This window comes from Macaca nemestrina, chromosome 19, assembly GCF_043159975.1.
Source record: "Macaca nemestrina isolate mMacNem1 chromosome 19, mMacNem.hap1, whole genome shotgun sequence".
In the NCBI taxonomy this organism is placed as follows: domain Eukaryota; kingdom Metazoa; phylum Chordata; class Mammalia; order Primates; family Cercopithecidae; genus Macaca; species Macaca nemestrina.
The window spans coordinates 69,378,489-69,392,133 of NC_092143.1; the positions used below are offsets into that span (position 1 = coordinate 69,378,489).

The 13,645-nt window shown below is 41.5% G+C and overlaps 1 protein-coding gene across 9 annotated transcripts in view; it reads left to right on the forward strand.

The window, feature by feature from the left end:
- The window catches only part of LOC105464895 (uncharacterized), a 488,640-nt gene that overhangs the window by 366,234 nt on the left and 108,761 nt on the right, over positions 1 to 13,645 (forward strand). For 7 of the 9 annotated variants that reach the window (XM_071085555.1, XM_071085556.1, XM_071085554.1 and 4 more), the window contains exon 2: positions 6,908 to 6,995. In XM_071085555.1, coding sequence (XP_070941656.1) covers positions 6,908 to 6,995 — 88 coding nt within the window. Of the gene's footprint in view, positions 1 to 6,907; positions 6,996 to 7,920; positions 8,589 to 13,645 lie in introns of all 9 variants that reach the window. The other 2 variants (XM_071085560.1, XM_071085561.1) reach the window with 1 other exon arrangement.

Genomic DNA, 13,645 nt, shown 5'->3' on the forward strand with positions numbered 1-13,645 from the left:
AACATTATCTGCTGTTTACATCGTCATATAGGAAGGAGCAGTACACTTAGCAAAAGAATTTTTTAGTGGCACTGTTTTGGGGCCTTGTTTCTATTTAACTTTATGAAAACTGTTTTCAGTATATCGAGATATAATTCACATACTACACAATTCACCCATTTAAGCATGTAAGTCTGTGGTTATTAGCATATTCAGAGTTGTACAGTCATCACCACAATTAATTCTAGCAGTCGCTCCCCCCGCCCCCTTACTCCTACCCCCATTCCCAGTTCAAGGCAACAGCTAATCTACTTCCTGTCTCTATAGAGTTGCCTGTTCTGGACATTTCATCTAAATGGAATCATAGGATATGTGGTCTTTTGTAAGTGGCTTCTGTCACCTAGTTTAATGTTTTCAAGGCTCATCCATGTTATAGCATGTATCAGTATTTTATTCCATTTTATGGCTGAAAACATTTTTTAAAGTTTCCTTAATGCACATTAAATACTCATATGTTGATTGATTGATTCATTTTTTTTCTAGTCTGTGTTGTTTCTCCCTCACTCTTTCTCCTGCCCTTTCTTGGACAGGTTTTCTCTCTTGCCTTCTCTTTTGAAAGCACCCACACTCCTACTGTTACCGCAGACTCCTGCCTTAACTTTAATATCTACTGAGATTTGGAGCCTGTGGCACCTACTCTTTGCAATGACGGAAAATCTGGTTTCTGTCCTTTATTTCTTTCCAGTCCTTTCAGTTTCCATCTGTGTGCCCTCCAAATGCAATAGTTTGAGATTTCTTTAAAGAACATCATAGACTTGGCCTTAGAATGGAAGCTTCAAATGATATCTAAAGAATACATGAACCAGCCAAAGGAGAAAGTGGAGGGAATTTAAAAAAAAAAAAAAAAATCAAGAATGACAGCCAGAGAATTTTCACAAAATTCGGACAGGCTGTGGCCGTTCCTTATTCTTTTGCCTGATGGATTGCACATTTCCCACAAGGGCTTGGTACCATCTAGGACCTGAAGATACGCTGAAGGTTTCCTCGTAAAATCTAGCCTCTATTTTATTCTCACTTCCTTTCTTCTGGGTTTGGCCTATGCGAAGCCCACCGGTAAGTTATAAATGACTTATCAAGCATTAGCGTTTAGAGAGTAGACGGCTCCATAAATACCTACTTGGCCTCATTAAAAAGCTTCAGCGATTAAAGAGAATGATTAGTGTGGTGCCAGAGGGGAAAGCAGAAAATCCAACATCTGACTCAAAAAGGGCCAGACCTCTTCTCAGGGAAGACCGCGGGTGTCAGGGAAGAGGATCTGGCCCGCGCCCCGGAGCGGAGCGCCGGGCGTCGGCGTCTGCGGAGCCTGCACCGGGGCCTGTCACGGGAAGAGTTATGAAAAGTGCACGCGTTCTCAGAGACGATTACCCTCTTGCCCTCCACGCCTCCTTCCCAACCTCCCCTTCCACTCCCTGCTCCCCCCACCCTGGAACTCAAAGCATGATTAAAACAGAGAAACCTATAACGGGGATGAAATGACCCTCAAATGACTGCTTAATTACAGCGAAATGAAAGCCGGGGGGCTACAAATAACCAGGAACTGTCCCGGCTGTCACTGAAGAGGAGCCTGCGCATGAGTCATGAGTCATGAATTAGCCACTAAGTGTTCGCCGCCAGCCCCCAGCCGCCTGCCTCTGCCCTACCCAAGCCGGGCTCGCCGGCCCTCCACGCCTGGCCCCGCGGAGCCCCCCGCCCCCCGGGCGTCCGGGCCGGGTCGGAACCGGGCGGTTGTTGTGATTCCCAGGGCTCCCCCGTCGCCCCCGGCCGCCCGGTGGGTCGCTGGGTCGGGGAAGGCTCCCAGGCTGCGCAGGAGACAGGCTGACTGAAGGAGCGCAGCCAGCGCGGCTGCAGATAAGTTAATGTACACAGAGAGGATGTAAATTACCACGACCCGCAGCAGCAGGACATTGGCCAGGGCCCTGTCAGGGAGAGGACAAGCGTCGGGGGCTGCGCGCTCGCTGACACCCACCCGGGATGGAGCCGCCAGGCGGCCCGGCCCGGGAGGACCTCTTGGAGCCAGGCTTTCCTTGAAAACAGCTGCGTGTCGCTGACACCTCCAAACTAATGCATTTTTAATCAGGGGAATTAGCTCTAGGCGTCCCATATTTTTCCAGCCTCCCCCCACCAACCCCCGTCTCTTCCAGCCACGTCCCCCTCCCCGCCCCCAGCTTAGGGACTGGCATTCTGTTTCTTTACTGGGACTCTGCAGAGTTCCCCGCTGCCCCTACACCCCCGAGACCAAACCACCTTTAAAAAAATCTCCCTCGCCCCCCCCCCCCCATCCTCCCACCAGCCCTCCTCCAAGCGCCGGGTTCGCTCCAATGCAACTTTGGCCCCCACCCTTCCCTCTGTTTATACAGTGACATCACAGCCCCTGGCTCTCTCCAAGACTCAGAGAAAACAGAGTTCAAAAAGGCAAACAGGAAAGCCCGCTCGCTGGTCGTGGGCACGGGGTGAGATTCGGTCCACCCGCGGCGGAGCGCGCAGACGCGCACGTGCGCGCACCTCGGTGTGAGCCCATCTCCACTGGGACAGGCTGGGGAAAGGGCTGCCCAGGCTGCGCTCCCCGTCAGCCCCGGGGAACTCTTGTGCCAGCCCCTTAGAGAATTGAAAAGTGTCCGGTAGTCGCATAAAAAAAGTGAAAAGGTAAAACAGGTGAAATTAATTTTAACAATATATTTTTAACCTGATATATTCAAAACATTATTTCAATATGCAATCAATACAAAAATTATAAATGAGATATTTCATATTTTTTTTGGCAGTAAATCTTCGAAATTACACTCACAACACATCTCAATTCAGACACGAATTTTTCATTGGAAATACTTGATCTGTAGTTACATTTCATAAAACTTAGAGTTGAAAAAATTGATTCACATACTCACATTGTTCCAAATATATGTAAGCACTTTTCGATAACTGAATCCAGTGTTCTTAAGTGTGAATTTACACTAATATGAAATAAAATAAAATTTGAATTAAATGAGAATTCTGAGTTAAATTAAATAAAAATTAAATTTCTTTGTTGCACATTTTAAATTCCTAACAGCCACTTGCAGCTAGTGGCCACCAGATTAAACAACAGGGATAGAGAGTTATAGAATCTCCAAATTTCAGCTCTTGTTAACATAAAGTGGAGATAATAAATAGTATCTAATTTATGTAGGCTTGTTGTAAGAATTAAATGAAATACAGTAGAACAATGTATATTAAGTACTCGGCACAGGGCCTAGCACATAGTAAGTACTCAATAATGAAGGTAACTCTGAGAATTATTTCTCCACTTTAGTGATTTTCGCGTTTCATACTTCCTTCCTCCGGAACTTACTCTTAGGAGGGATTGTTAAATGAATGTGCAATAAGCTGCCAAAAATGAACAGAGTATTCAAACACTCAAGTGTCCTTCTGTCCCTATTTATTGGACACCCCTTTCACCCACAACATGCCTTCAGCTGCATTACTATCTGTACTGGCCACTCCAAATTTTATAAATAGAACAGATCTTCAGTGGTATCTATCCAGCTACCTAGTAAACATCTTGCAAAGATATTTTTAACTCGATCCACCAAAACCTGAATTGATGAGTATCATCCCTAATGTGCCTCTCCTGTTCCCTCATTGGTTGGTGTTGCCATTCCCTTGAAAGCCTCAGCCAGACTCTGGCAGTCATTCGAGGTTCTTCTTCCTCCTTCACTGTTCCCCTCACCACAACCCCTTAGTGAATCGCTAAGTCTTATCAATTCTACTCCTAAACACCTCCCAAATCCACTGATGTGTCTCGTTGTCCACTGCTATCCTTCACTTAGATGTTGTAACTGGTCTTTCTGCCTCTGCTTTGCCCCCCTTCAATTCATTCTTCATGCTTCAGCAAGAGTAACTTTTCTAAAGCCTGACTCCAATTATGCAACAAGTCTGCTTAACACTTAAATGACTTTTGACTCTTCCACAGGGCCTATGAGGTCCTTATGAAGTTTCCTTGCTTAACCCTTTTTTCTTGTCTTTTAAAAAACAGCCTTTACCTCCTCACCCATTCCCCTCCTGCCCCCAATTTCTGGCCTCTCTGAATCTTTTCCAGTTCATCTACCACACCACATGTTTCCTGCTGGAGGAGCTCCCACGCATGGCCATGCTGGGTGCATCATATTCATGTCTATCCTACAAGTCACAACCCCACTCTGAGATGGTATTTGGTATGCACAGCCAGATACTTCTTCCCATTTTGCCACATGGCAACTTGTCTGCATAGTTGACTGCGTCTGTTTCAGAGGATCCCTCAGCTTTGGGCTGTCAGTTAGAAAATGCCAGCTCCCTCTCAAAACTCTGTGCATGACACCTTTAGAAATCCTTTGAGATGCTAAGCATTTAGGTCATCAAAGGGGCACACTGGCTATTACTGATTTTGTCTAATTCCATTCCACAACACCGATTTTTGTAGTGTTTCCTTTCTTTGTTTCACTTTGACTGTAGATGCTGGCTGAGATGCATTGGCACTAGCACTATCTATTGCATGCAAAAGTTTTGCTTAAAAGAAGTGTTGATGTTGGAGCTGTGAGAAAAGCAGGCCCTACCTTGCGGGACCTAGGGGAAGAATGGAATGTGAAAAGCTCACTTTAAAATGGTAGGGGTTTGGGTGCCAGGCAGGAGCAGTGGTGGAGCATTTCAGAGACCAGTCCGAGCCTAATGAGGTCCGCCAGGGCTCTGGGCAGGCGTCACCAGCTGGCTCTTTGCCACTCCTCTTGCCCTCCCAGACACACACAGTGCTGGGGGGTCAGCACTTACGCTAACACTGGAGACAGGCGGGCAACATGAGACTGGTGGATGAGGGCAGCGATGGCTAGGTATTTTCCCAGAGGACCAAAGAGCAGAATACGTATGTCTGGTTTTTGCCTCTGACACCTCCAGGCCTAGGGATGGATTCCCAGTGATCTCCTTCCATCAAAGGGCTTGATCCCAGGAAAGGCGAGTGAAGATGAAACTTCAGCTCTTTGTCTGCCTTTGGGATAAAGCTATGTGAAACTGTCAAAGCAAATATCATGTTTCCCTGGAAAACCGTAAATTCCTTTGGCTCTGGGTCCAGGAGGTTTGTCATGTGGTTAGAGGAAAGATGAGTATGTTGATCACAGGTCATCAGCTGTAAGGTTCTGCAGCTCAGGGCCCAGGTCCACATTGCCAGCTGCTATAATGCCAAGTATAATGTTGGGTTCAAGTAATGCTCAGTAAATACTCTTTAATTACAGCTCAAGATGAAGACAGTGAAATAGGTTGCTGTTTGTTATGTACTTGGCAACTGATGTGTATCATCAGATCAAATAGAGGTATTGATAAATTTTGTCAAGGGGCATGCACATTTTAAAAATGGAATAATTGTAAATGCTCTTGTGATAGAATATACCTGAAAATCTTCAGAAGGAAATGGAAGATTATTAAATTTTTTTTGTTTGCTTTCTGGCTAGTTGGTTGATTTTTGCCAGATTCATTATATATTAAAGTAGCATTAACATTAAATTCATGCTACAAAATCAGATTGAAAAATAAGAAATTACCATGAGTAAACATTTTTTTCTCTTTTATAGTTTTGTAAACAGGGGCTCTGGATGCTTAGATAATGTTTTTCAAAGCTCCATCTTTCGTACTGTGCTTTGGTCAGAAAGAAGAAAAATACATGAGAAAAGCTATTTTGATCACCCATAGTACAGCAGTTGCTGTATCTTGTTAGCCTCTTTGTGGCATATTTAGCATTCTAAATTTCTAACAATTATTTCCCCCATATCATTTAATAAGCACTTCTTCATGTTATGATAAACCCTTTATGAATATAAATTGTAATGTGTACAGACTGTACTATCATATAGATTTGCAACACTTACTTAACCACTCACATATAATTGGTTACTTGGGTTATTTTATTTTAAAAGTTTCCAAAGGTTCCCTTAGGAATAGAGTTTCATCAGTTTTAAAGTTATGGCAATATTTAATGTACATAGGGCATTATTTAATCATAACATATTGTTTTGGTGAAAAATAAAAGCCAGAAGTTTTATGTTAAATTTTTTTTGAAAATTGGCATAACACTAAAAGCAATCAGCCAGTTTCACTGAGCTCCCAATTTCAGAGAAAAACTGGCCTCTTCAAGTAAAGATTCCTTGTTCTTAGAGGGGAGGAGCTGATGATTAAGTAATCACAAGAAATAACGCATGGCAAGGGAACTCACCCAGCGTAGACTAGAAAATGTCCTCTAGAGAATGTGGCATTTACACCAGGACTCCTCAGGACAAGGAGGCGTTGAAAGCCCCAGCTATCCTGGCATGCTGAAATACTTTAGGGGGATAGCAGTGGATAAAACCCTTCTGCAAAGTCGTCTGCTAATATCTAAGAAGGGTTTTAAATATTTTCTTATCTTTTTTTAAAAAATGTAAATGTTCAGAGGTAACCAAAAAAGGTGAAAGAAGTCAACGCACTAAGGTATTCATCTTAGCATGATTCATCACAGGGAAAAAGGAAAGCATTTGTATGTCTAAGCTGAGGGACTGGCCATGACTGTGCCTGCACTGGAGTGTATGCATCATTAAAAAGTATACTTAGAGTAATGTAAAACTGGTGAGAAGACTGTTCTGGAATAAAAGAGGCATAACAAAAGACAATGCATGAATTAGTTTGAAAATAAACAGCAAAAAGTCAATGGGGGACAATTTTAAAAATTTGAATATCAATTGGATATTAAATTACATTAGGGAATAATCGTGAATATCCTGCTGTGATAATGATACTATGATTATGTGGGAGGATGTTCTTATTTTTAGGAGATGCATATTGAAATATTTAGAAGTGAAATGCTACGATAATTACAGTTTACTTTCAAATATTTCAGCAAAAAACACATATGTATATGTGTATGTCTGCTTACGGACTCCCTGGATTTTCTACTTGGAAGTAGTACCGAGGAAGATCTAACACAGGTAATGTATAAGGACATGAAACAGCAAAATCTAAACACATACACACACACAGAGCAAATACGGCAAAGTATATATAATTGTTGACTCTAGGAGGAAAATACATGGATAGTCATTGCACTTGCCTTTTAACTTTTGTGTGTTTGAAAATCTTCATAACAAAGAAATGCATTATGTAGTATTACTTAGAAAAATTGAAAATGTGCCGTAATGGTTCGGGGATTGTATTAGGATGGTGGATTTATGAAAGATATTTTCTTCTTAATACTCGGATACATTTCCTACAACGAACATAGATCATTTTTATTATCAACAATTAAAGCCACATTCTGTTGAGCTCTTATTAGGTTCCATGCTTTGCGTGAATTATTCTACTTAATTCTTACAACAACCTTAAGAGGCTAGTACTATGACTGTCTCTTTATAGTCGAGGGCACTGATGTTTAAAGAGATCACACTACTTGCTCACTAATACAAGTGGCTATGCCAGGATTTGGACATAGGCACAAGTGATGCTTTTACAATTCAACAATATCTTGAAAACTATTTTGAAAAATAAAAAATTATCTATACAACTGAAGATTTCACCCCAGAGGCAGTGTACCGATATGGATTTAGAAGCTGAAATCATGATTCAAGGCCTGGCTCTGCAGTTTGCCACTTGGGTGGTTGTGTGGTGGGTGTGCAATGCCTGATCTCGCCTCCTTTGGTGTAAATGGGCCAGTGTGCTGTGAATGATAAATTGTCCAACAACGTAAGTTGTGATCATTGCTCTGAGGGATTGATAGTGTAACTGAATATCTAGAAGACCATCACTGTCCAACTTTATGCTTGGCTTTTTACATTTTATTTTAGAGTTTGATTCCGTTGTACTGAAAACATCCTTGGGTGACATCTTTTGTTTTGTCTTGCTTTTTGCTTTTTCTAGAATTGTAAAGGATAAGAATAGAAAATTGTCCTTCATTTGTTGCTAAGCCCTGTTTGGGAGAATCTGCCCTTCCCATTGGTGGCATAGCTGACAACCTAGGAGTGCGTCTAGAGGATGGCTTCCCTCAAAGACGGGGACCAAAAAGTTGTGTCAAGGTACAAGGCAGATCTATAAAGAGTGGGCTTCCATACCTCACTTTACAGACTTGAACACCATATCCCTCATTTTCAACATTTGCATCTAGACTCAGGCTAAACAGTAGAAACTACAATGAACTGTTGCTAACTGATGAATGGGTGTTGAGAAAACTTACTCTATTTGTGTAATTTCCTGTCACCAGCATGAAACGGTCAAGAAATTGCCATTGTTGTGAAAACTTCAACTCAATAATTCAGAGATACAGAAAATTGGCACAAGAATGTTATTTCTTCATTTGGACAAAAATCTCTGAACTTTCTGAGGTTCACCCATCATTGTTGTAAAACTCTAAAGATCAAGTTTACTTTGGAAGTTCTGCTACAACCTCAAGTATCATGTTAGCCATAGCATGGCAGTGGGGAAAACGGAAAAGAGCAGCCCACTATTTCCAAGAACCTCTATTATTTTAAAGCTCACAGTGTTTGTTTTACTAATTCGGAGAGAAGAAAAGATCACAGATTATTTCTCAGGTTAGTGTTTAACATTTTGCTTTTCCACATCAACCTTCCTATTATCAATGCCATTACTGAAAAGCATGGATATAATAAACTCGTATCATGAATATGAATAAATAACATGAGCTAGACAATCTTTGACTAGGGTTGACTGTCCTCAATCCTTTCAAAGTTCGTGTATTTGTTTTTGGTTACTGATGTAAGCAATGACAAAAACTTACTTTTTTTTGTTGGAAGGAAAAGGAAGAGAGAAAGCAAGCAAAGATCCCCCGTGGGACTGCATATGGAGTTAGTTCATGTATAGAGAGCTACATAGTCCCATCATCTCACTGGGACACCACAAAGTAGTGCAACCAAGAAAACAGCCAGCTTCCCTTTGTGTGATGAAAACATCACACAAAAGTGACACAGGGCCCTTGGAAGGTTAAGGTTGTATCACTAGGGACACCAGAAGCCAGTGACTGGCAACAGTAAATAATGGCTCACGATTAATGGTTGGAAACCTACTGATAAGACCATTGGATACCAAAACATCAGAGGAATGTTGGCTCCAGTTGGTTTAATCCTGCAAACCATTATAATCTGAGCATTGTAAGGCTTATTTGCACTGTTTCTCTTATCTGTTTGTCTTGAAGATTTAAATTAAATTTATATCCTTAGCTTAACAGTTCAATTTCTTTCTTAAATTTTTTGCTCAGTCAAGAAGTATATATTAAGTAACCACTATAATACTAAACTAAGTGTGGTAAAGAACACAAAGAAATAAATCTCATGATATAGTGCTCAAGGAACTTAGAGTTGAATTGGTAGGGTCAGAGAAACAAGAAGCAGTGATTAGTATGTGGTTAGATTAGTCAGGGAAGGCTATGAAAAGGCAACTAATGAATCCTGTTCACTGACTCATTTCATTTATCCACTCGCTGTGAAACACTTCCTGAATTCCAAAGAGTGGCAAATGATTATGCTGGTGAGGAATGCCCATTCTTACCAGAACTTCGCTAAGGTAACAGAACCTCACTAACTATGTGGAAACCACCTAATCCACCCTTTTCATGTGGATCGGCAGTTTTTCTCTCTGTATTAAAAAAATTTCCATTTCCACAGACTTAAAGGTAGTTGTGGAATGTGGCTTTCCTTTTCAGCAAATCCAGTGCCAGCATTGTTCTCTCAGGCCAGCATTTATCAAGTTTTGATGTTTTAGTTTAGTGGTGACCGTTATATTTATTTTCATAGTGAGAAATCTAAGTCATTTTGGGCACTGGTTCAAGGTTACACGATGAAGGTTACATCATGGACTCTTTCCCTGAACTCACTCACAAACTGGAACTATAATTCATGAGCAGTGGTTCAGCCAGGAGGTGAGATGGGGCCAACGTCACACCATGACTGTTGAGAGGACTTACCTAACAGACGGCAACCTTTTGAGAATGACTCTATTTCCTAATTTCTCAAAATGGAATTCTAGGGAACTTATTTTTCTTTTCTTGCTTAAAGTATTATACTGAGTGATCAAGAGCACTGGGATTGTCAGGGTCACCAGTGTCCTCCATTGCTAAATCCGGAGGTCAGTCTCAGGCCTCATCTTGGTTGAATTCTCTAAACAGTTGCTTTACTTGATCAATCTGTTCCCTCTAAAGCCCTTTCTTTACTTGGCCTCTGGGTCATCACACTTACTTCGGTTTTCTCCTACGTCACTGGCTGTTCTTCTTGTTTTCCTTTGCTCGTTCTTCTTTATCTTCTCAATCTCCTAACATTGGAGGCCAAACCAAGCTCCTCATCCTTCCTTCAAACCTGCTTGTGATCCACCTCAAGAAATGGCAACTCTTGTTTCCAGATGTTCAAGCTAAAACACTTAGAGTCATCTTTGATTCCTCTTTTTCTCTTACACACCACATCCCATCTATCAGGAAATTTTGTTGGTACTTCCTTTGAAATACATCTGGAATGTGTCGCCTCTTATTACCTCTACTGCTTCTACCCTGGCCAGACCACCATGATTCCTTCCTGGATGATTGCGATAGCTGTCTCCCTGCTTCTTCCCTTGTATTTCTAAAGTCTACCCATAACACAGATTCTTCAAACTTATGTCACTTCTCTGCTCAAAACTTTCCAATAGTCCCTATCTCACTCAGGGTAAGAGACAAAGTCTTTACAATGACTTCCAAGGTCTTCCATGACCTGGCCCCTGTAACTTCTCTGATTTCATCTCCTTCTACTCTTCTCTTTCTCATACCTTTGCAGCTGCATTCATGCTTTCTGTTTCTTCAACATTTCAGGAATGCTCCTGACTTGGGGATTTTATAGTAACTGTTCCTTCTGCTTGCAATGCTCCTCCTCCCTGCGGCCAGGTGACTCACCCCCATACCTTCTCCAGGTCTTTGCTCAAGCATCAGAGAAGCCTTCCCCAGCCAATTTCACACCACAACCACATCCTTGTCTCCTAGAGTACTCATCGTCATTTGATATACTACTTATTTTGGTTATGGATGCGGTTCCTCACAGCCACAAAATGTGGTCTCCCTGTGGACAGGAAATACTTCGTTTTCTTCATTGCTATATTCCTAATGCCAGAAACGATGTCTGGCACATAGCAGGCACCTAGATGTTTTTGAATGAACGTCCTACTCCAAGGCCACATCATGAAACAAATCTCCAGTGAAGCTCATGCCCAAGGCTGTGAGGAAGTTGTTACCATGGGCACTTCTCTGCTTACACTTGTTCTTACAGCAGACCAAGAAGCTGTGTTGCTTGGCTTTGTTTTGTATTGATTCCCTTGTAGATCATGTCCTTGGGATGACTGTGCCTTCCCATTTATTTCATTCTGTTCTCCCACCATTATTTTGCTTCTGTATCATAATATAGTCAGTTCATTTTTAAAGATCAAGACTATGTAACTAAAATGTGAAGAAATCTTAAAGTTGCCCTGTACATCAGAGATAACTATGAAGCAATGAGATTGAAGCAAGATAGTTTAATCATAAAAAAAAATAATTTGAAAAAATATAGAATCACTGGAGAGATTTCTTTTTTTCTGCTCTTGACCTGGAGCAAACTGGACTGGTATTATATCACCAAATCTGGGTTAATCCAAAGGAAATAATGAGATTAAGTTAGAGGTAGGCATGGAATGGGGCTTACAGATGGACTAAAGTTGTCAATTAGGTATATTAGTTGCTAATCTGGGATGATGAAAGACTTTAAACAACCACATGTAAATGTCTGGTGTGGCCTGTTGTTGGTGAAAATCTCAGTTATAACCTTCTCACTCTGCATGTGAAATGTCCAAGGCAGAAAAGTGGCCATGGTGAGTCTGTAATTCCCAAGCTTGATGTGCTTTAATGGGCTGGTTTCTACTGGTCACACACACAAACTCCAGTTTCCACCCATGGTCACTCATAGCACCTTGATGCACTTAGCTCACTGGCCAGCTTTCAGCTACTTAGAGTTTATATTTAATTGGCTCATCCTTTCTATCCCAACTTTTGAATAATCCAAGGCTTCTATTCACCTTCTGTCTCACTTACATTTTTGTCTACCAGTCTGAGACCTTCCTTTTCACCTTTCAAACATGAGCCAGTTACAGCACCACAGATCATCCAGCCATACTCTTGCTCCAGAATTCTGTTTGATGCAATCCTAGCACCTCTATCTTTCTTCAAGTTAAGTCCTCTGAAAGGCTTATCCTTTCAACACCTGTGGTCCCAACTCGGCTTACAGCCTCAGATAATACAAAATTAGATCCAAAACGAACAGTTTTGTACTACAATTAATATTCATAGCTCCTGATCCCCCAGCCTCCTGTCTCATCTAACACAGATTTAGGAAGCTTAGAGAACACCAGGTAGGGTATATATAAGAAAAGTATACGCTGGCTGAGCACACTGGTTATGCAGGTAATCCCAGCACTTTGGGAGACCGAGGCAGGAGGATCACCTGAGTCCAGGAGTTTGAGGCCAGCAGAGGAAACATGCTGAAACCCTGTGTCTACAAAAAATACAAAAAATTAACCAGGTGTGGTGGTATGTGACTGTAGTTCCAACTACTGGGGAGGCTGAGGCAGGAGAATCACCTGAGCCTGGGAGGTCGAGGCTGCAGTGAGCTGTGATCACACCTCTGAATTCTAGCCTGGGTGATGAGAGTGAGACCCTGTCTCAAAAAAAAAAAAAGAAAAGAAAAGAAAAGAAAAAAGTATACACCTTGACATATTATATTTAAATTGCAGGGCTGGGCACAGTGGCTTATGCCTATAATCCTAGTACTTTGGGAGGCTAAGGTGGGTGGATCACCTTAGGTCAGGAGTTCGAGAGCAGCCTGGCTGACGTAGTGAAACCCCATCTCTACTAAAAATACAAAAAAATTAGCTGGGCGTGGTGGCAGGTGCCTGTAATCCCAGCTACTCAGGAGGCTGAGGCAGTAGAATTGCTTGAACCCGGGAGGCAGAGGTTGCAGTGAGTTGAGATCCTGCCATTACACTCCAGCCTGGGCTACAACAGCGAAACTCCATCTCAAAAAAAAAAAAAAAAAAAAAGAAAAAGAAAAAAAATGGAGAAAACCAAAGACAAACAGAAAATTATGAAAGAAGCCAAAGAAATAAGAACACCTTACACCTTACCCATAGTGGAACAAGCATAAAAATTCCACTGGACTTCTCATCAGAAACCATATAAGCAATAAGAGAGTAGAGTGAAATATTTAATGTGTTGAAAGAAAAAAATCCACCAATCTAGAGTTCTATAAACTGTTCTTCAAAAGTGAAGGAAATTAAGAGAATGAAAAAGACAAGACAAGCCACAGACTGAGAGAAAATATTTGTAAAACATACATCTCATAAAGGGCTTGTAGCTCAAATATACAAAGAACTGCTAAAACTCAACTGTAAGAAAACAAACAACTCAACTAAAAAGTGGGTAAAAGACCTAAAAGACATTTCACCAAAGGGGATATACAGATGGCAAATAAGCATATGAAAAGATGCACTTTAGGGAATTGCAAATTAAAACAACAATGGGGTACCACTTATAGAGTGGCAAAAATCCAAAACACTGACAATTCCAAATGCTGCCAAGTTGTGA